Source organism: Propithecus coquereli, unplaced genomic scaffold, assembly GCF_000956105.1.
Source record: "Propithecus coquereli isolate 6110/MARCELLA unplaced genomic scaffold, Pcoq_1.0 Scaffold66, whole genome shotgun sequence".
NCBI classification, from domain to species: domain Eukaryota; kingdom Metazoa; phylum Chordata; class Mammalia; order Primates; family Indriidae; genus Propithecus; species Propithecus coquereli.
The window spans coordinates 3,470,576-3,494,553 of NW_012152618.1; the positions used below are offsets into that span (position 1 = coordinate 3,470,576).

At 35.5% G+C, this 23,978-nt stretch overlaps 1 protein-coding gene across 1 annotated transcript in view; it reads left to right on the forward strand.

Annotated features, from left to right (window-relative positions):
- The first annotated feature begins 3,306 nt into the window (after positions 1–3,306).
- LYST (lysosomal trafficking regulator) overlaps positions 3,307–23,978 on the forward strand; it is a 155,321-nt gene continuing 134,649 nt past the window's right edge. The window contains exons 1-5 of the mRNA XM_012660158.1: positions 3,307–3,498; positions 15,350–15,440; positions 17,523–19,602; positions 21,264–22,293; positions 23,450–23,611. Of these exons, the coding sequence (XP_012515612.1) occupies positions 3,307–3,498; positions 15,350–15,440; positions 17,523–19,602; positions 21,264–22,293; positions 23,450–23,611 (3,555 nt within the window). The remainder of the gene's footprint in view (positions 3,499–15,349; positions 15,441–17,522; positions 19,603–21,263; positions 22,294–23,449; positions 23,612–23,978) is intronic.

Here is a 23,978-nt window from a genome sequence, read left to right on the forward strand (position 1 = left end):
TTGAAATATTAGAAAAAATTTAAAGAAATTACCATGTAATCATCTTTTCAGTTGGCATTCAAAATGGCTGAAAGGCACTCAATTGAATTCAACATTCTTGTTAGGAAGAAATGAATACCTCTAATGTGCCCCCTGCACCCCAATTAGTGTCGTTCTATTAGTGCTAACTAATGCAGTTAGAGGAATGGAAATTGTATGAATATTGGATAGGAGAATTTAGAATTTTTGTTATTTGTAGATTATAGAGTATTATATCTGGGAAATAAAAAAACCCAAGAAAGGTCAGTAAGAAGTTTAGATATATATGATTAGTATATCAAAATAAATCTATTTCCTATATGTCTGCTACATACCAGTTTTATATCTTAATTAGAATATATAGCCAGGTGCGGTAGCTCATGCCTAAAATCTTAGCACTTTGGGAGGCCAAGGCAGGAGTATCACCTGAGTCCAGGAGTTGGATACCAACCTGAGCAAGAGCGAGACCCCATCTCTACAAACAGTAGAAAAATTAGCCAGGGGTGGTGGTGGACACCTCTAGTCCTACCTACTCAGGAGGCTGAGGCAGGAGGATCGCTTGAGCCCAGGAGTTTGAGGTTGCAGTAATCTGTGATGATGCCACTGCACTCTAGCCCAGGTTACAGCGGGAGACCTTGTCTCAAAAAAAAAAGAAAATTAAAGTATATAATGGGAAACAAAATCCTGGGCAGAATAATGGCAAAAAGTATAAAGCATGTTTGAGTAAACCTAACAAGAAATGTGTAAAACCTACGGTATGAAGTAACAGCAATTTCTACTTCAGGGAAATAATGAGGTAAATGTGCAAGTAGTGTAAGGGTGTTCATTGCAGCTTTGTTTATGATAATCAAAAGCTAGAAGTAATCTAAATATTCCACAATAAGAGATTGGCTATGTAATTATAGTACATCTATACTAAAATGAAATATATGTAATATATACATGCAGTAGAATGCTGTGCATCATTAAAGAGTAAGAAAGAGCTTATGGGAAAACTTTTTCAAAATATCGAAAGGAATCAATTAATAGATTGATTATAGATTAATAGATTATTTGTATATAATTTATATATATAATATTTTCGTGTAAACAAGTATGTATTTTGTGTACCTTTTTAAATTGGGAAAAACATAATTTCCATATATAGTATAATGCTTTTTACTGATATGGCATCTTATGCTTTTAGAAAGTGGGATTGAAATATTTCTTCATTAATTTTAAGTGTAAAAATTCATGTTGATTTCCATTATCTTAATTTCCAGAAGATAGGCTCTAATTATAACCATAATTTTTTGATTTTTCACATTTTTAAAATTTCTGAAACTTCAGCATGTCTTATAATGGATGGCCCTGTCAGGAGGCTGCACCTGCGAAGTAGTTGGCCTTGCCTGCTCATAAGTGAACTGGATCGTAGACGTTCACGTTGTTAGCTTTCAGTTGACTTCTGTGCATTGCTGGTACTGTACCTGCTAAGGTTTCAATGTTTTCCTGGTTGTTTTCTGAAATTTGTTTGCCAATCGAATTTGGAAAGACCAAGGAAGCACCAGCATAAAAACTTACCGAATGATGTTAGCAATTTTGGAAGAAAATCCCGGGAACAATAGTGAGTTCTCTTAAGAAATGCTGCAATGTGGATGGTCCTGATGGCTAGAAAGTGATATTGTAGGGAAATTCTATGTGATAAGAAAGCATTATGTCATAGTTTAATTGGCAGTGTCTTTTTCTTTTTTAGCACTGTACTGAATAATTATGTATCCTAAAATCAGTAACACATTAGATGACATTTATTAAAGTTGGATAAATATAAATTAGGTTATTTGATTTATTGAATAATTTTACTTTATGAAAGCTTATAAAGAACCCATATTGGGTATAATAGAGGTTATTGCAGCATTTTAGAATAATGGGGGATGTACTTTTTTATACTTTTTTGTCTTTTTCCTAGTGGCCAAAAATATTAAAAATAAATGATATTTGTTGTACTAAGAGGGAATTGTTATTGTAATACTACCTAGAATTCTGATGGGAATATAGGAATTAAACTATCAGGCCCTAGAATTAGAAGGAACCAAGGTAGTATTAAGAATTTCTCTAGTCTTTGCCTTTCATGTTTATCTGCTTCTTTTTGCATCCTGTTGGTTCATTTTTACCCAGTTGGCTTCTTCTGAGCCTCACCTACCTCCTTTATAAAGACCCCCACAGGCCCATCTCTGTAAGACTTTTCAGCACATCAACTATGTCCCTTTAGTTTAAATTCCTGAGAGAGAGAAAGAAAACCTGATTGGTTTAGTTCCTCTTTGCAGGCTATACTATACCAGTCACATCTGTGACCGGCATGTATTGTGGCTGCTTCTGAACGAGATGTGCTTCAATTCATCGAGGCCCAGAGCCTGACTCTGGCCCCTTGGCAGAAGGGATGTGGCTTGCTTCCTTCTCAGCAGGGACTGTGGGGAGCGCGTCCCCCAAAGGGGGTTGAAGGAAGATGAGGCAATGTACATATGTCTAATTTAACATCTCTAGGTTAGACAATTTTTAAAGGTTACTAAATGCCTGAAAGTTTCATCTTTTAGCCCAAAGATGAAACTATTTTGAAACCCTTGGGGGATTTTGCTGCTCATGATTTTTCATTTCTGAAATTTGTATATTTGTCTCTATATTTGCTTTCCTCCCTCTTCTGCTTACTTTACCTTACTGTTTTCCTTAATCTTAAAATGTCACATTGCCCTGTATTTGATTCAAATGTGTAGTAAGAAGTGAAGTGGCATAACTTTGGCTGATAGAATTCTTCAATTTTTATTCCCCTAATGGGAAATCCTTTTTCTTCCTTGTATTAACTGAACTCTGGTGTTTTGGGAGGTTGGATCAGTGATTGTGGGCTCTATCAGGTAAAAAAAACAGTTTATATTTTTAATTTTTTTATTGTTTTTTTTCTGACCAACAGTTTCTGTTTTTAAAATATCCTTTTATCTGTTTTAAAACATGTAAAACAAGAACATTTATTTTTATTCTATTTAAGAGAGAAAGTATCTTCTGTCTAGATGCTATCACTTAACCCATTCTTGGCTATGCTCAGGTGTTTGAAACCCAGGATTCATTTCTGCCATGGCACAATTTAAGGAGCTCCTGACTGGATCAGAACTATGACTAAAAATGTTACAGGATTAAGTACCAATACCCAGTAAAGTCAGTCTTCAGTTAAAAACAAACAACAAAAACACATAGCTTTAAAAGTAAATTTGTATTCTCTTTTTCTAATCTTTTTTGTAATATTTATTTTATAGCTCGGTCATGAGCACTGACAGTAACTCATTGGCACGTCAATTTCTGACTGATGTCAACCGGCTTTGCAATGCAGTGGTCCAGAGGGTGGAGGCCAGGGAGGAGGAAGAGGAGGAGACACACATGGCAACCCTTGGACAGTACCTTGTCCATGGTCGAGGATTTTTGTTACTTACCAAGCTAAATTCTATCATTGATCAGGTAATATTTTCATATTGAATCATTTTTTTCAGAAGTATGTTGTTAATTATAGATACATCATTTCTGGATTACATATTTTCTAAATTCTCTTTGAGATAATGTCCTATCTCTCTTATCACTCCACCAAAAAAAGTAGCCCTATTTGTGAACATATTATTTGTATACTTTCCAAAATGTCTGAAATATCTTAGAATTATAAATGGCCTTTCTTCTGAAATGGTATCATATATACCATGCTTTTTATCCTAATATCAATGTGATAACTATGATTATTAGTAGAGATATAAGATTATAATTCAGGAATGTGATGAATTTGCACTTTGAATAAACATCAAATATATTTTTGAAAAGTTTTGTATAAATTATATTTAGGTAGTCTGCTAATTCTGAGGTGAAAGCAGAGAATCCTTTTGTGTAAACTAGTAATTACTGGGTTTTTTAGCTTATGTACATCTAGTTTTTCATACATTATTGTTTTTGCTTAAAGTATGGTATGGCCTTATGGTTTTGTTGTTTCCTTATTATAGTTTTAAAGCCAGTTGGGACTAGAGAGATATTTGCATCTAACTTTCTTTTTCAGATGAGAAAACTGAGATCCAGAAACATTAAGTAACTTACACAAAGTTTACTTAAAAGCCAAATGTGATTTATGTCTTTATTTGATTTTATTAGAAAACAAATACTTACTTTATGAAAAAAAAAACCAACTCTACAATCTGCTTTCAAGGGACTAATTGATATAGTTAGATAATATTTCAATTACCTTGACTTGAAAAGATAATAAAATCTCTGTAGCACAAATATGATTGATATTTTTTAACATGTTCAACATTACCAGCTTTAGATGTATACTTAGCCATCGTTAAATAAAATTTCTTGCAATGAAAGCATTTTGCTAGTAAATATATATATTGAGTAAATACAGAGACTAAAATGAAGCAATGACTGTTTTCACCTTAAACTAAAGAATGTAACAAATATAAATCAGAAAGCATTTTTTCACTGTGGTATCCACCTATCATGGAATTTTCCAGGACATTTGCAGGTTTATATATTTTTATTCTTTTTCATGAATGTGATTTGTTTCATATGGGATTGAATATTTTATTTTTATATATTTGTATTCCTTTTCTATAAATAAATTTTAAAATAAAAAATTATTTGCTAGACCATATATAGTGATTTTTTATTTTGAAATTTTGATTATTTAATATGCATACCATGCTCTGTTTATCTTCTTACCCTACATTCAGTGCTTTCACTATCTCTTTTAAAGATACCATATAAATAGCATCAGATACCTATCTAATAAAATATGTGCAGTACTTCTTCATGGAATTCTATAAAACATTTTTGAGAGAAACTGAAAAAGACTCAAATAAATGGAGAACTATATAATGTTCATGTATTGAAAGAATCAGTAAAGATATGTTTTCTCCAAACTGATCTATAGATTCCAATGTAATCCCAATCAAAATCTCAATGGCTTTTAAAAATAACAGCATTCCTGAGATATAATTCGTATATCATACAATTTACCCATTTTATGTGTATAATTCAGTGGCTTCTAGTGGAGTAACAGATAAGTGCATCCATCACCACAGTCAATTTTAGAACATTCTCATCACCTCAAAAAGAAACCCTATTCCCTTTAGCTATCACTTCCCTACCACTCCTATCCCTCCAGCCTTAAGCAACCACTAATCTACTTTCTGTCTCTATACATTTTATACTTTGTCTTTTAAATCATGAAATATCTTTTGATGTATTATTAAATGACTGAAATAATTCATGTCGTAACAGTAGTAATAGTTTTTCTTATGTTAATATTTTGCCAGTCTTCAGTATTAGACATTCTAAGTGAATATGAAGTAGTATCTCATTGTAGTTTCAATTTGCATTTCTCTGACAACTAATGTTGAACACTTTTTCATGTGCTTATTGCCCATTTGTGTATCTTCTTTTGTGAATGTCAGTTCAAGTTTTATGCCATTTTTAAGATCAGTTTATTATCCAGTTGTAGCAGTTCTTTATGTATCCTGGATACAAGTCTGTTGGATTTCAAATACAGTATTTTCTTTGTAAATTTGGTAAAGAGAATACTTTCTGTTAAGTTTTAAAATATCTTTTAATGCATTAAATGACTAAAGGTATTCAGGTCATAATTGCAATAATATATTTTCCTGTGGTAATATTTTTTAATCCCTTCTTTCTACCTGATCACTTTTTGGAATATCTGTAGCAATGATAATAGGAACAATAAAAATTGTCTTTGGAGTGAAAATAAGTAGCCATTTAAAATATAAGCCTTATAACATTTAATTCTTTCAATTAGGAATGGAGAATGATCATTTGAGTCTTTGAGGGGAATTACTTGAACAAGATTTAATCATTTAAGATGAAATCGTAACACTAGACACAAAGCTGTACCTTTCAGGAGGAACTTTAGCATTTATATCTGTGCTTCTCATGAATAGGAGCACTTCCTGAGTACTCTGGGAAAGAGGTGATTTAGGCCCTTGGCCATCATCCACTGCAGTCCTTTGGCTTTATTAATAGATGTTTAATGTAAAGAACTAAACAGACTTTATTGAGATATAATTTACATACAGTTAGTGCACAGATGTTAAGTATATATTTGGGTGAGTTTTGATAAATACATACACCTGGGTAACTACCACCCAGATCAATGTTTAGAACATTTCCACCACCCTAGAAAGTTTTGTCATGCTTCTTCATTCGGTCCCTTCCCTTCACCTACTGTAAGAGAAACCACTGTTGTTATTTCTAGCATCCAAGTATAGTTTTGCTTGTTCTAGAATTTCACATCAATGGAATCATGCAGTATGTACTCTTGTGTCTCTAAGATTCATCCACGTTGTTGCATGAGTCAGTAGTTCACCACTTTTTTTTCCTGATTAGTATTTTGTATGAATATGCCACAGTTTGGTTAACCATTCACCCGTTGTTTAACACTTTGGGTTGTATGCATTTGGCTATTACGAATAAAGCTGCCGTGAACATTCTTATAAAAGTCTTCGTGTGGGTATGTTTTCATTTCTCTCAGGTAAATATGAGCATACAGTTGCTGGGTCAAAGGGTAGGTGTTTGCTTTACTTTATAAGGAACTACCAAATTGTTTTTCAAAGTGATTGTAACATTTTTCATTCTCACCAGCAATGTATGAGAATTCCAGTGGTGCTACATTCTCTCTAATATTTGATATTGTCAGTCTTTTTAGTATGAACCATTCTGAGTGAATATGAAGTAGTATCTCATTGTTTTAATCTGATTTCTCTGACAATTAAGGATATTTAGCACTTTTTCCTGTGCTTGTTGGTCATTTGTATATCTTTTGTTAATGTTCAAGTTTTATGCCATTTGTGAGGTCAGATGACTTGTTTTATTCAGTCATAGTATAATAGTTCTTTATGTATTCCGGATACATACATATCTAGAATATTTTAGGTTGCAAATATATATTTTTTTGTCTATGGCTTGCCTTTTTGTTTCTTAACCGTGTCATTAGAAAAGCAGATTTTTTTTTTCTCTTGCAAATAGTGCTTTTTTGTGTCCTGTCTAAGAAAACTTTGTCTTGCACCCTAAAGTTGCTAAGATATTCTCCTACATTTTTTTCCTAAAAGCTTTTTAGTTATTGCTTTTACTTTTAGGTCTGTGATCCATTTTGAATTAATATTTGTATATGGTATGAGGTGGGAGTTATGGTTCCTTTCCACCCTCTCCCCCCGATATAGTATCAAGCTATCCCAAGATATAGCAATACTTCTTAAAAGTCTGTTCTTTCCCCATTGAATAATTTTGGCACTTTTATTGAGAATCAATTGACCATATATTTATGGATCTTTTTCTAGACTCTCTATTTTTGTTCCACTGATTTGTTATCTGTTTTTTCACCAATACTATATCATCTAGATTACTGTAGCTTTTATAAAAGTAAGTCTGGAAATTAGATGGTATAAGTTCTCCAATTTCGATCTTGTTTTTTAAGAATGTTTGTACATTTTAGGTCCTTTGCATTTGCATATAAATTTCAGAATCTGCTTGTTATTTTTACAAAAATGCACACTAAGATTTCAGCTGAGGTGATGTTGATCCATAAATCAATTTGGAGAGAATTGACAACATAACAGTGTTCAGTTTTCTGATCCATGAACCATAGTATAAATCTCTGTTTATTGGATCTTTTCTAATTTCTCTGCAATATTTTGTGTTTTTAAGTATAGATGTCTTGCATATTTTTTGGTTAAATTTATCCTAAATATTTTTTTGATGCTATTATAAATGGTACTTAAAATTTTTTATTTTCCTTTTGTTTGTTGCTCGTAGAAATAGTCGCCTTTTGTATGGTTGGCCTTGTGTTCTGTGCCTTTACTAAATTTATTTATTAGACTTTGAAAATTTTCTGTAGATTCCTTAGGATTTTCAATGTAAAGAATCATATCATCTGTGAATAATGACAATTTCACTTTTTTTCCCCAATTTTTATACCTTTTATTTTGCTTTCTTGATTTTTGCACTGGTTTCTGGTACAAAGGCAGATGGAAACAGTGAAAGTGAACATCTTGGTTTTGTGTCTGACCTGAGGGGAGGCATGTAGTATTTCACCATTAAATGTGATGTGAGCTGTTCAGTTTTTTTACATGCTTTTTATCAAATGGGGAAGTTCTCTTGTACTGTCGGTTTGTTGAGAATTTTTATTCTGAATGGGTATTGAATTTTGTAAGATGCCTTTTCTGCCTCTGTTGAGACTATCATATTATTTTCCTTTTTTATTCTGTAATGTGGGTGAGTTACATTGATGGTTTTTAAATGTTGAACTAATTTTGCATTCCTGGGATAAACCCCATTTTTTTCATAATTTATTATAAACAGACATTTTAATCTATTTATTATTAGGGAAAATATACTTTGTTTAAATAGTAAAAACATTATTTTTAATGGTCAAAGATGACAAAGTTGAAGTTTATATTCAGACCGTTACAAGTTTTTTGAAAGAAACTTTGCCCAGCCTAAAGAGTAACACTTATCCTTGGTTTTAATCTTGGCACTAGTATCAACTAGATGGGTAACTTCAGTCACTTCATTGCTCCAGATCTCATTATCCTCATCCGTAACATAAGGACATTCAGCTGGATGACTTAAGAGATCTCTTCCAACATAAAAATTATTTGTTTCCACATAATATTTGATAATGGTTCTGATTTCTTCTGTGTCCCAATTATGAATATATGGCTTATTCTAATGTAATAGATAGAAAATTGCAGTGATCTGTTGCCAACACAATATATCAAAATTAGTATATACAACCATGTGTTATAAATACTACTTTTTAAAATTTTGGTAATACATAATTTCTATACCTATTCATATTCTGTGGATGTTTTATAAAGTTATTTATGTTGCTGAGTAAAATATGAAGTTTTACTGAAGGAGATTATAAACATTTATAAACAAAATTTAATTTATCTTCAGGTACTTTCCATATAAGAGAGTATTCTTCTTACATTTTTGTAGTGTTATCATTTTAATATATAGTACTGCATAAATGGCATATCTCTAATGATATATACAATAAATATAAAGAAAAATATCAGACCTTTAAAAGTGTGGCTACACAGTTTATTCACTGGTTTATTTAGCAGACCATCAAGTACCTGTTGTGGGCCAGTGCTTCTGCTAGATGCAGAGATGAAAGAAGAGAGACTTTAGCTTTTGCTAACAGAGCTCTTAGCTTTTGAAGAGGTGAACAGATAAGTAAATGATGACAAAACAGTGTAAAAAGTATTTTTAGTAAAAGTATTAGAAGAGAGGCCAGGCGCGGTGGCTAACGCCTATAATCCTAGCTGTCTGGGAGGCCGAGGCGGGCGGATTGTTTGAGCTCAGGAGTTCGAAACCAGCCTGAGCAAGAGCGAGACCCCGTCTCTACTAAAATTAGAAAGAAATTAATTGGACAACTAAAAATATATAGAAAAAATTAGCCGGGCATGGTGGCGCATGCCTGTAGTCTCAGCTACTCGGGAGGCTGAGGCAGAAGGATCACTTGAGCCCAGAAGTTTGAGGTTGCTGTGAGCTAGGCTGACGCCACGACACTCACTGTAGCCTGGACAACACAGTGAGACTCTGTCTCAAAAAAAAAAAAAAGTATTAGAAGAGAGAGTCATCAGGAAATGCTTCCTAGAGATATTGACATCCCTAAATAGGGATTAGCAATGTAAAGAGGCAGGAAGCACTAGACCAGGGGAACTGCAAACGCAAAGACTGGGGCTAGAGAAGGAACAGCACATTCAGTGAACTTCAAGTAGCTTAGTGAAGTTAGAGCAAAGACTGAATGTGGGAAGACCTGAAAGGCAGAGGCTGTGTCATGGCAAACCTTGTGTAAGGGGTCTTAATTTTATTCTGAAAACGTTGGGAAGGTTTTAAAACAAGGGAGTAGGCAATCAAAATTATTTGTCAGGTTTGACAAGTAAGTTATTGGTAATACTGACAAAAATTGTTTCAGTAGGAGAATAATGCATACTTTTAAATGTAAAGTTAATAATAAATGAACTGTAATTTGCTACATTTAGTTCTGTAGTTTCTGTTTACATAAATATCAAGATTTTTATCTATGCATGACAGGTTTGGCAGGAATGAGAGGGTATAGGGGATGTTGGCTTTCCTACTTCTTAGAGTGGTGAGAGTGTATGATTGCAGTGGAAATCTTAGCCACTAGATAGTGATGTTATCCACAGAGTAATTTATTGAGTTATCTCCCTTTAACACCCAGACTAATGATAGATATTAATGGGAGCAATGAGTATATCAGTTGATTGTGGTGTAATAGACCATATCCCAAAACTTAGTGGCTTAAAACAACAATGATTTATTTGTTCATGATTCTATGAGTTGGCAGTTCAGGCAGGGCTCAGCTGGAATAGTCACTTCGGTTCCTTGTGGTTTCAGCTGGGTTTACATCTGAATTTGCAGTCAATTAGCAGATTGACTGGAGAGCTGTTGGATGGAGCTGTTGTCTAGGCTGCCTCAGTTCTCATCCACATGGCCTCTCATCTTTCAGTAGGCTAGACTCAGCTTCTTTACATGATGATGGAAGCATTCCAAAAGGGTGAGGAAACTGCAAGAAGTCACATTTTGATGGCATTCTATTGGTCAAAGCAAGTCACAAGGTCAACCCAGATATAAGGGATGAGAAAATAGATTCTACACTTGATAGGAGGAACTGCAATTAATTTGTGGCCATGTTTAATCTACCATAATCTCCTCTCTGTCCAAAATTATTAGTATTCCTCCTACACTCACTCACCTTCTCCCAGGCCTAAGTATCATCATTCCATCATGGCATCAAGCTTGAAGTTGATGGATCTTGTGATATGCAGCAGTTCTGGGTGCAGATGAGGCTTCTATATATAGTACTTTTGTTGCGGCTCTTCTTGATTGAGAAATTTGTGAATTAAAAAAACAGGATATCTGTCCCCCATACACCCTAGGTACAATAATGAGATAGGGATAAGTTAATTTCAACAGATACTTACATTCAACAAGGAGAGGGACAGGAGGCCCATAATATCCCCTCAGCCATAGCAGTTCTGAAATCCAATTGGGCACATGTTGTCATACCCCTATTTTGGGGCCAGGAATATGTTTTTCTTCTGTGGGAGTGGTTCCCTAATCCATGGTTCTCCAGGACTCTTGGTTCCACCCTCTGAGGTGTCTTCTCTTTTTCATAATAGCCCGTAATTTGTAGCTTTCTCATCCTGCATCCTGCCTGTAGAAAAGTGGGGGCCCAGAGGCCCCTTTTCACTTTGAACTGTCTGTGCCCCTTCTAGGCCAAGCTGTTAGTACTTTTTAATAGTATAACTTTCTTAAAAATGGTGTGGGTTTACTCTGAATCATAGTGACAGGCACCTGTAGCCCCAGATACTTGGGAAGCTGAGGCAGGAGGATTGCTTGAGCCCAGGGGTTCAACACTGCAGTAAGGTATGATTGCACCCCTGCACTCCAGCCTGGATGAAAGAGCAAGACCTCGTCTCTTTTTTTTTTAAAAAGAGTGATATGATATTGACTGATTTCTCTAGGTTGGATAGTCTAGAAATAGGGAATGGATATGTTTATGACATGTATTACCTAATATGGCAAATTGGGAACTTTCCACTTGGATGACATGAGGGGATGCCTCATTTTTCTGGATACTGTGATTATTGTGTATGTCTAGGACCTTGGGAGATTAAACTAGAGCATGGCTTGAAACACAGGGCTGTAAGTTCTAGTTTGCCAGGTGCCTACAAATAAGATAAAAAGATTTTATGACTTCTAAAAGAACAGAATTACATATGTGGTTTCTTTGAGACTAGAAAGGATAAATAAATCTGCCAATATATAATACATAAAAAAGTTATAGGTCCAGAGGATTAAAGAGAGCTGCCCCAGTAATGAATTGTATTAGAAACTATGGTAATTGAATGTGAAGCAAAGACTTATTTTTCCACTGCTATATTGGGCAGCAGGATGGTATCCTCTTCAGGACTGCAATTCCAGCAGCGAGGACAAAACCCAAAAATCTGTGTTTGCTTCAATCTCATTCTTTTGAAAGACCCATGATTTCTAAGAACTAATCCACTTGGTGAAAGGGGGCAGCAGGCATGAAGTCCCTGAGGGGGAGAACAGTAATGTTGGGTTGGTGCAGGAGGAGAAGCGTCACAGAAGAGGTATTGCTGGGGCTGGGCCTTGAAGGTGGTAGGGAACCCTTGGCTAAGTGGGAAGGCATGAGGGGTGTTGCAGACTATGCGTTATGCAGAGGCCAGGAGGCCGGAATGTCTGTTCACACAGCAGTGATGATTTGCCAGTGTACTGTTGTGGAGCAAGGGCTAAGTTGTTAGGATAGCATGTCTTGTGCTTCTTCACAGACACCCTGGAGGTTTCTGAAAGTTCCATTAGAATGCTAAGGATACGAAGACTCAGATTAGGAGGACTTTACAGGAAAAAAAATTTTTTTTAAGATCGTGTTTACTGGCATCTTAAAAAATGTTGATATCTCTGGGTTATGTATGAACTTTACATGGAAATGTTATTCAGGCATCTTTAGTCTTACTAATTTTAAAGTAAAGCAATGGAAATGGGACCCTTTGATATAATTTTTACTTTGCTTCCAGAATTTAAAATCATTCATGCAGTCAATGTTTATTGAATATCCAACTATGTGTTAGACATTGAGTGGCAGAAAAAGGGTGGCTGCTGAAGACTGAGCCCTGAGAGAGGACTGGAAAATATGTTTGGGAAAGTTTCCTATCGTATTTAGAGATAAATCCTAACTCCTTTGCATGGCCCACAAGACTCCATTAGATCTGGCGCTGCCTGTCCAACCTACACCCTCCAACTTTGTCTCCTTACACTTTCCCCTTTGCTGTGCTCCAGCCATGCTGATCTTCTTGCTTTCTATGAAAAAGCCAAACCCATTCCCAACCTTTCGTATACTTTCTGGGAGTCCTTTTCCTCCAAATCTTTGCATGGATGCCTTCTTCTCATCATTAAGTGTCTGCTCATGTGGCCCATCCTGAAGAGTCTATCTAAAATATCCCCCTTTTCATCACTCTGGTAATTGCTGCTCTGGTTAGTTTCCTTCATAGCACCACTTTCTATCTGAAATTTTCTTATTTGTACCTACTATTTTCTGTCTCCTCTGCTAGAGTGTTGGCTTCATGAAGATGTGAATGTTGTCTGTCTTGTTCACCACTGCATCTGAAGTGCCTAGCAAATAAGTAGTGGGCTCAATAAATATTTGTTGAATGAATACAAAAGGAAAACGGGCATTGAGACATTAACAGCAGCAACCATTCAGCAAGATGGTTGCTGGAATGGAAGCAAATCCAAAGGGAGAAGATAGGGTATTCGACAAGTCTCCCCACAGAGGAACTAAAACCTGAAGAATGAGTTGGAATTTGGCAGATGGGAGGATGGGAATAGGAAAATGCAGGAGCAGTGTATGTGAGGAAGACACTGGGGAGTCCAAAGACCAATGATGTTCAGGGGCAATCCTCACCAGCTGGCTCTGTGGGGAGGGCTCAGGTATGGTGGTAGATGGGAGCTAAAGCTGGACAGGTCAACATGAATCATGCCACGAAGGGTCTTCTAAGCCTGAAAAGGAATTTAGATTTCACTTTTGAAGAATTTTGAGCCTTTTCATAACCAGGATGCTAGAAGGAATAGTCTGAATGCTCTGTCTCTGCTCTCTCCCTTCTTTTGACTCTTTAGCCTATTGTAATTGACTTGAACCCTAATCACGCCATTGAAACTGCGTTCCTTAGGCTCACCAGGGACCCTGTGGTTGCTAAATGCTTTTCAGCCTTCATTTTATACAGTCAAAGAGCAACAGCTTTGGCCCTGTTGACTTTCCTTTCTTTCCAGATCTGCTCTCTTTCTCGATTTCTCTGGTTGTACTTCTCCGTCTCCTTTGCAGCCTTCTCCTCAGCATTGCCCATCCTTAATTCTCCAGAGCTCCATTCTCCACAGTCTTCTCTTGTTCTGTGTTCTCTCCCTGGGAAATTTCACATATATCCTTGACTTCTGCTTTGATGACTCCCAAATCTTTTTTTTATTTCACATTTTTTTCTTAAGTCGCAGATCTATATGTTCACTGTCTACTAAAAAAAAGCTCTTTTCATTTGGATATCTCACAGGCATATCAGATTCAGTATGTCTAAAAAGTGAATCCATCATCTTTACCCCAACCTAATACCACTCCTAAAATTCCTGTCAGCTACTTAGTTGCCTAAACCAGAAACCTGTGAGTCCTTTTAGATTTTTTTTTCTCCATTATGCCTCATAGGTAATCAACTGCAAGTCATTTCAGTTCTACTTTACAGTTTCTCAAATAAGTCTCCTTTTCACTTCTGTTGTTACTTTAGATAGTTATCATCTCTCTCATCCAGATTATTGTTTCCCTGCCTCTAACACTGACTGCTACCCCTTTCCCCTAATTCTGTCCAGCAAATCCGATTGTGTCACCCTGACCTCTCCCCAGAGATTGGTGTGAGGAAGGAATCCAAACTTAATTTGTCGTTAAATCCTTGCCCACCCATGTCCCAGGTACCCCAGGTCCAGGTCTCTATCTCCAGTCCTACTTCTACACCTCTGATGATTCGTTCTTCTCCTCAACTCCTAAACTAAATACCCATACCACCCCTGGCTACTTACTTATACTATATGCATTCTGTTGTTCTTTAACTGTTTGTGTGTATGTATTTTATGGACCAAATGAGGGGACCTTCTCCAGGGCTTGGACCGTATCCTCCAGAAAGGGTAAGACAGTAGTCCTGTGGATGTAGTGTGCAGCCCATAAGTATTTATTGGGTTACCTTCACTAATAAGTCTTTCTTTCTTTATATATATTATTTATTAATACTGTCACTTTCTTTTTTTTAAATTGTTTTCTGAGTTTTATATTTAACTGCATGAAGACTACATTTTTCTAGTAACTTTGTGTTATGAGTTTGCTAATTAATAGGGCTTAACTTTTCATTTTCACCTAGTAAATCTGTTTTTTCATAGGTAAGGAATTCTTGCAATGTGCATGGCGGTAATAGCAGCTATTTTTGGAAGTATCAGCAAGAATGTGCTAAATACCATCAAATACTCTTACATTCTTCTGTCACTGGAAAGGCTTATAAATTGAAAAATATCACAGCTTTAATTGGATTTAAAATAGGTTAATTTGATTCTTATCTTCTTAAATGTAACCTTTCAAGAAAAAGAGTTTTTTGGTTCCATTTAAGATAAGCTATTAAGAATTAATGTGTCTCATCCCCTTAGAACATGGACTTTCTTGTTTCTGACACAGGCGTTGACATGCAGAGAAGAACTCCTGACTCTCCTTCTATCACTCCTTCCACTGGTATGGAAGATACCTGTTCAAGAAGAAAAAGCAACAGGTATGTTTTTCCCTTATCATATCAATCACTTGTGTTATCAAAATTGCACTGGGAAAAAAGTTTCATTGAGAAGTTAATTCTGCCTTGAATGGTTTGGTACAGCTTTAGATTCAGAACACTATATGTTTTGCAATTTATTATGTACTAAATATGAAAAATTCTTTAGGCAAGCTCATTTTTATTCCTTCTCATAATACAAAAACCATGATGTTTCTTAGGGGATTACTTGACTATACTGATGATTAGAAAATATGTGAAGAAGCAGAACATTTATCAAAATGAGTAAATTTAGGTATGCATTGGAAAAATGGATAGTGAAAAGTTTGAAGAAAGAAATTAAAGTTTCTTTGCTTATTTTAAAGACTGCCTTCTGTTACTGGTACTCTATAAATGACTTTTGTAGTATTTCTTTTAGCTGTAGTTTTTTTAATGTTGCCTTTAAAGGATAAATTTGAAGTAATATTTTGTTTCAAGGCTAGGTAGGATTATTACCCCTAAGGTCAATAGATATTTTTAATTTCTGATTTTGAAAAAATTATATATGTATATATAGAAAGAATATATGAAACTTTAAATGTTTAATGGAGAGATTACAGTTTTTCCCTTGACCATTTCTGGGATATGTGAATTGTGAGATGTTTAAAGATCTCTCAGGTTAAAAAAAATCCTTCTGTATTGTATTTTAATGCTTTATATGTATTTTTAGTAAATTTCTGACATGGGGCTCTTTTTAGGGAGCTGTCTAAGATCTTATAATGTTTTCCCACTTATTTGTTGATTCATGAACTCTCTGCTTCTATTTTCTTCTGAATTTGTAGAATTCACAAATTTTTAATCACTTAAGAAATGTGATTAATGCTTTTTGGGGGAAGTTGTCTTCATTGCTTGCATATTTTGTTCGGGTAGAATTTGTCAGATTTGTTTTAATTTCTCCTCTCCTCATCAGGTTTGTTTTCCCTCTCTTAGTTAAAGCTAGGAAAACACAATTTTTTTTTTTTTTTTGAGACAGAGTCTCACTCTGTTCCCCCGGCTAGAGTGCAGTGGTGTCATCATAGCTCACTGCAGTCTTAGACTCCTGGGCTCAAATGATCTTTCTGCCTCAGCTTCCTCAGTGGCTGAGACTACAGGTGCATGCCACCACGCCTGGCTAATTTTTCTATTTTTTGTAGAGATGGGGTCTTACTCTTGCTCAGTCTGGTCTTGAACTCCTGGGCTCAAGCTATCTTCCCGCCTCGGCCTCCCAGAGTGCTAGGATTATGGGTGTGAGCCACTGTGCCCGGTCCACAAATCTTTTATTTAACAGATTTTTATTTATTTATTCTAAGTTGCAACTGTGTTTTTGTATAGATCTTATTATGTATTATTGCAAAGGGAAAGATCAATTTAATTTTTTTTAGTTAGTAAGGAAAATTTGATCATTTCTTCAAGAAATAGTTATTCTTTGTTGACCACATGCCAGGCCCTAGGCTCTAGGCACTGAGGATGAAACAGTGATGTCTATTCTCAAGTGAGACACTTGAGAAATAATTTGAATGAATAATTTGAATGAAGAATTCTTTTAACCTCAGTTTTGGAGAACATTTGGTATATAGTATATGATTTTGAAATAATTTTGGAAAATCTTATAGTTCTTAAGTTATATCAGGGCTATAAACTAAATGGTATTTTTGATAATATAATATGCACCTATATCTTAGTTGTGGCACTATTGGAAGAGTTTGTAAAATGGTATGAATAGCAGCACTACATACCAGATAATCTAAAGAGTTTCTTATGTTGAAGTTGGAATGTAATATATGGTTTTAAGTCATATATACTTTCTTAATTCTGTTCTCCTTTGTTGTTTTTAAAATTAATTTGTATCCTTTGAACTAATGCCAACTAGTGTTTAGAGTGAGGATAAGTGTGGGAGGAAGTAACCTAGAGGCATAACATAAGGAAATCAGCCCTGCAGCAGAAGTATACTAAAGATAAATTCCTAAAGTGGGTGATAAATAAGAAGGTCATCAACTATACAAATTTAGTTTTAAAACATATTGAAGTTTTAAAACATATTGACATAAGTCTTCTTTCTTCCATTAGATTTTAATCTGCCATTCTCAGCTGATATAATCCTGACCAAAGAAAAGAACACAACTTCACAAAGATCCACTCAGGAAAAATTACATTTAGAAGGGAGTGCCCTGTCTGGTCAGGTTTCTGCAAAAGTAAACACTTTTCGGAAAAGCAGACGACAGCGTAAAATTACCCATCGCTATTCTATAAGAGATGCAAGGAAAACACAGCTCTCCACTTCAGATTCAGAAGCCAATTCAGATGAAAAAAGCATAGCAATGAATAAGCACAGAAGGCCCCATCTGCTGCAGCATTTTGTAACACAGTCTCCTAAAGAAGACCACCTTACAGTTAAATTTGACCACTTAGCAACCAAAGAACAGACTCCTCCTGATACCATGGCTTCAGAACATTCCAGAGAGATTATTCTAAGACAGGAGTCAAACACTGACATTTTAAGTGAGCCAGCTGCCTTGTCTGTTATCAGTAACATGAACAATTCTCCATTTGACTTATGTCATGTTTTGTTATCTCTATTAGAAAAAGTTTGTAAATTTGACATTAGCTTAAATCATACTTCTGCTCTAGCAGCTAGTGTAGTGCCCACACTGACTGAATTCCTGGCAGGCTTTGGAGACTGCTGCAATCTAAGTGACAACTTAGAGAGTCAAGTGCTTTGTACAGGTTGGACTGAAGAACCAGTGGCTTTGATTCAACGAATGCTCTTTCGAACAGTGTTGCATCTGATGTCAGTAGATGTTAGTACTGCAGAGATGATGCCAGAAAGTCTTAGAAAAAATTTAACTGAATTGCTTAGGGCAGCTTTAAAAATTAGAACTTGTCTAGAAAAGCAGCCTGACCCTTTTGCACCAAGGCAAAAGAAAACATTACAGGAGATTCAGGAAGATTTTGTTTTTTCAAAGTATCGTCATAGAGCTCTTCTTTTACCTGAGCTTCTGGAAGGAGTTCTACAGATCCTCATCTGTTGTCTTCAAAGTGCAGCTTCAAATCCCTTCTACTTCAGTCAAGCCATGGATTTGGTTCAAGAATTCATTCAGCATTATGGATTTAATTTATTTGAAACAGCAGTTCTTCAAATGGAATGGCTGGTTTTAAGAGATGGAGTTCCTCCTGAGGCCTCAGAACATTTGAAATCCCTCATAAATAGTGTGATGAAAATAATGAGCACTGTCAAAAAAGTAAAATCCGAGCAACTTCATTATTCAATGTGTACGAGAAAAAGGCACAGACGCTGTGAATATTCTCACTTTATGCATCATCACCGAGATCTCTCAGGCCTTCTGGTTTCAGCTTTTAAAAACCAGGTTTCCAAAAACCCATTTGAAGAGACTGCAGATGGGGATGTTTACTATCCTGAGCGCTGCTGTTGTATTGCGGTGTGTGCTCATCAGTGCTTGCGCTTACTACAGCAGGCTTCCTCGAGCAGCACTTGTGTCCAGATTCTTTCAGGTGTTCATAACGTTGGGATATGCTGTTGTATGGATCCCAAATCTGTGATCGTTCCTTTGCTCCATGCGTTTAAGTTGCCAGCACTGAAAATTTTTCAGCAGCATATATTGAATATCCTTAACAAACTTATTTTGGATCAGTTAGGAGGAGCAGAGATATCAGAAAAAATTAAAAAAGCAGCTTGCAATATTTGTACCGTTGACTCTGACCAACTAGCCAAATTGGAAGAGACGCTGCAGGGAAACTCATATGATGCTGAATCCTCCTCAAGTTTATCTAGTCCTTCTAATAGATTTCAAGGGATCCTGCCTAGCAGTGGATTTGAAGACTTGTTGTGGAAATGGGATGCCTTAAAGGCTTATCAGAACTTTGTTTTTGAAGAAGACAGATTACAGAGTATACAGATTGCAAATCATATTTGCAATTTAATTCAGAAAGGCAATGTAATTGTTCAGTGGAAACTGTATAATTACGTATTTAATCCTGTGCTCCAAAGAGGAGTTGAATTAGCACACCACTGTCAACACCTAAGCGCTACTTCAGCTCGAACTCATGCATGTAGCCATCATAACCAATGTTTGCCTCAGGAAGTGCTTCAGATTTATTTAAAAACTCTACCTATCCTGCTTAAATCCAGGTTTGTATGTGTGTGTGTGTAGATTTTTTTTCTCATTTTATACTTTTGAATGAGTGATAAAGTGTATGCGTTTGAACTTCTAACCTGATATTTTCAGGGCTTCACCTGTAGTATAATTGTATTTATTCATTCCTAGGATTTAATTTGAGTTTGTCAGCAAATAAAAATTCCCCTCCCATGTGAGATTTGTTTTAACCATTTATTTGTGTGTGTATGCATGTATGTGTCTTTATTGGGGTAGTTATAGAGAAGAAGGTAAAGCCATTGATTTTACTGTCTTAGTGAAAAAGTAAAGTTTTAAGTATACTTCTGAGAAAAAAAATGGATGTAACACAGATATCTAAAAGCAGGGCAAGTTTAAATTAATTTTATATTTACTTGATAGAATATAGTTAGTCATTAAACTGTTTACAAAGGTCATGTTGGAACACGAGAAAAAGCTTATACTATTTTATGGGTAAAATATACAAAATTAAAATAGTATTCACTTATTTACAACTATGTAAAATATGCATATACATAAAGTAATAATTATTGAGACAGTGGCATTAATGAGATTATTTTTTAAATAGCATATTTACATTCATTACCTAAGTAATACATGTAGAAAAATTAGAAAATACACATAAGCAGAAAGAAGAAAACTAAAATTACTTTTTATTCCACCGATAAGTTTTCCAGATTTTGTGATTGTCAAGACTGGTACATTTAAAAAATAATTTTATAAATAAACTTGCTTTTGCTAGGTAGACTGACTTTTCAAATTCATGCATATATAATTTTAAAAACTTATAAAAAATATAACCAATCATTATTATCTTCATTTGTGGCTTTTTTTGTCCATCTGAGTACAACTACTTTAAAACTAATATTGATGTGGTCATTGCCTTACAATTATTTTTTAAAATTTCTGACATTCTGGCATTGTTTAAGTACAACTGACTTTTATTTGAAAGTTTTGTAACTCCTTGGCTTATTTGTGGACAAACTGCATCTTTGTAAAGTAAGGGCTGAGAATCACTGAGCTGATTTATATTAAAGTTATTGCTAGGATTCTAACGATCTAGACACGTGAGTCTCACCTAAGACAGGGCTGAAACCTTTAATGTTTGTATCATTGACTCAGATCAACTAGCCAAATTAGAAGAGATACTACAGGGAAACTCATGTGATACTGAACATTCTGAAGAATGTTGGCTCTGTAGTTTGGTTTTTTCTCTTTATGAGGTGCAGATTTAAAGCAAACAAAAAGTCTTAAATGAACCATCAGACAGACAAATGAACAAACCAATGCCTGCTTGCCCTCATGGTGTCTACCTCAAGTGTGGTGGAGGTTGAGGTATTTAGAATTTATATAAAATTTGCCATTTGAAGAAAAATATTCTTACCTAAATTACTTCATTTAATTTGTGACACATATAATCTTTCCTTTTTAAATACTGCAGGAGCTATATGTGCATTGTTTCTAGAAGGGTGTAAGAATAATTTAGAAAGTAATTTGAGGTCCTGGTCACACTTAAGAACTTTAGCCAGATAACTGATGAATCAAATTAGGTAGTATTTGGTATATACCACATGCAGTATTGGCATATTACATACTATATGTACCTATTTATAAATGTTGCTATATGTAAAATCTTTTATGTGTTTTTTCCCCACAGGGTAATAAGAGATTTGTTTTTAAGTTGTAATGGAGTAAATCAAATAATTGAATTAAATTACTTAAATGGTATTCGAAATCATTCCCTAAAAGCATTTGAAACTCTGATAATCAGCCTAGGGGAACAACAGAAAGATGCTTCGGTTCCAGGTATTGATGGGATAGACACTGAACAGAAGGAGTTGTCCTCTGTAAATGTGGGTACTGCTTTTCATAACCAGCAAGCTTATTCAGATTCTTCTCAGAGCCTCAGCAAATTTTATGCCAACCTCAAAGAAGCTTACCCTAAGAAATGGAAGACTGTTAACCAGAATGTTCATATCAACACGATAAACCTATTCCTCTGTGTGGCATTTTTATGTGTAAGTAAAGAAGCAGAGTCCGATAGAGAGTTGGCCAATGATTCAGAAGATACTTCTGGCTATGACAGCACAGCCAGTGAGTCTTTAAGTCATATGCTGCCATGTTTATCTCTTGAGAGCCTTGTCTTGCCTTCTCCTGAACATATGCACCAAGCAGCAGACATTTGGTCTATGTGTCGTTGGATCTACATGTTGAGTTCAGTCTTCCAGAAACAGTTTTACAGGCTGGGTGGTTTCCGAGTATGCCATAGATTAATATTTATGATAATACAGAACCTATTCAGAAGTCACGAAGAAGAGCAAGGAAAAAAGGAGGCAGATACAAATGTAAAGGAAAACCAAGATTTAAACAGAACTTCTCAACCTGAGATAACTGCAAAGGAAGATTTATTGTCTCTGACTGTAAAAAGTGACCCCACACCATCAGAAACGGGTAGTTTAAAGAAGAGTGCCGACAGTTTAGGTACATTAGAGCCACAGTATATTTCTTCCATAAATGTGGAACAAATTTCTGCTACCGAAGCTGCTCCTGAGGAAGCAAAGATACTTACAAATCAAGAAAGTGAGACCTCACTTCAGAGTATACGACTTTTAGAAGCCCTTCTGGCCATTTGTCTTCATAGTGCCAGAACTAGTCAACAAAAGGTGGAATCGGAGTTACCTAATCAGGTAATCCCTTGCCCTTAGTCCAGCTCTTGTGTAATATATAAATACACACACACATACACACACACATATGTATTTAAAGTTCTAAGTTAATACTATTGTAGTTTTGTTTTTCCAAAGATTTTACATTTTGAGATGTTCCTATATGCTTAGCACAGTACCAGGTACTGCGGAGGATACAAAGGAGCACGTGACCCAGTTTTTGCCCTAAAGAAGCTTAAGATTTAGTTTGGAATGGAAAACCCCACGTGAAAAAGTATATGCATTAAGTGTCAGATGAATAATAATGGATGTTGTATTTCAAAGTTCAAAGTTCTCAATTTTGGTGTGATGCTGTTGTGTACCCTGCCCAGATCCGCTTTACCAAACTGATGAACCCATTGCCATCTGCTCTTCAGCACCTGTCTTCCAAGGATTGCCCTTGGCTGACAGGAGGCGCTTTGCCTGGAGATGCCTGGGAAGGGTGCTCATAGCTAATGGCTAATGGACGTGACTCTGGGGTGAGGACAGTCTCTGTGGTACGGTTCAGGCTCCAGAGCTTCCCAGAAAACTAGGCTGGGACCAGACTTCTCCTGAATCCACATCTTTGTCCGGATTTTCCCCCTGACCTCTTCTGCTTCCCTCATACCCTTACAAATTTTCTCCTGAGAGAACTTCTTAACAAAAAAGGAATCTAGGGACCTTGGAATGTGACAGACCTCTTTCTTCTTGTTCTTACTAACTAACCCCTAACTGTTCTGTCAGCCAACAGGCTCTTCATTCTCCAGTTCCAACCTCTATATTGCCTCATATCTGAAAATTCTCGATGCTTCTAAATTGCTCACAATTAAAATCTACACTCTGTACCATAGCATTCAAAACCCTTCACAGTCTTGCTTTTATTTCTTTGCTTAGCCTCATTTCTTGCCATTCCTCACTATGCTGTAGTCAAAACCAAACAAAATTAGTAAAGTGCTTGATAAATAAAAATGTTATTAATTTTAATGATAGGATGTTTACATAAGAGATAGATATTTACACTCATTTTACTTTTATATCAACTATAAATCGACTAGCTTTCTACTTGTTAAGTAAATATTAATTTGTCATTTGTCTTCTTACCGTTTAGTTTTTTAAAAGCATGTTATTAATATTCTTACTCTCTTTTATTTTACCTTAGAGCTTGTCTGTGGAAAATATATTGTTTGAAATGAGGGACCATCTTTCCCAGTCAAAGGTGATTGAAACAGAATTAGCAAAGCCTTTGTTTGATGCCCTGCTTCGAGTTGCCCTGGGAAGTCATTCAGCAGATTTTGAACGTAATGATGCTATGAGTGAGAAGGTATGAATAACATATGGTTGTGTTATTTGGGTATGATTAGCAGAGGCAGAAGTGTGTGGGTTGGGACTAGGACACTGATGAATGTGGTTAGAACACAGAGACCAGGATTTGATCAGGTGAGTTTGATGGATCATATTTTCATCACCTGGAATGGCCAGTATTTCGTCACTACCCTATCTCATAAAAAACAGGAGGGCAATATGATAGGCTTTTCTTTACATAATCTGGAAATTTACTGAGAATTACTCTCAGTTAAGGTAGAAATGTATTATTTGATTTGATAAGTCTTATGTATATCTGATAGTTTATTAAATGATAATTCAGGGATGATGCTGATTTAGCTATCCTATCTGGTCCTGTGTTGTTG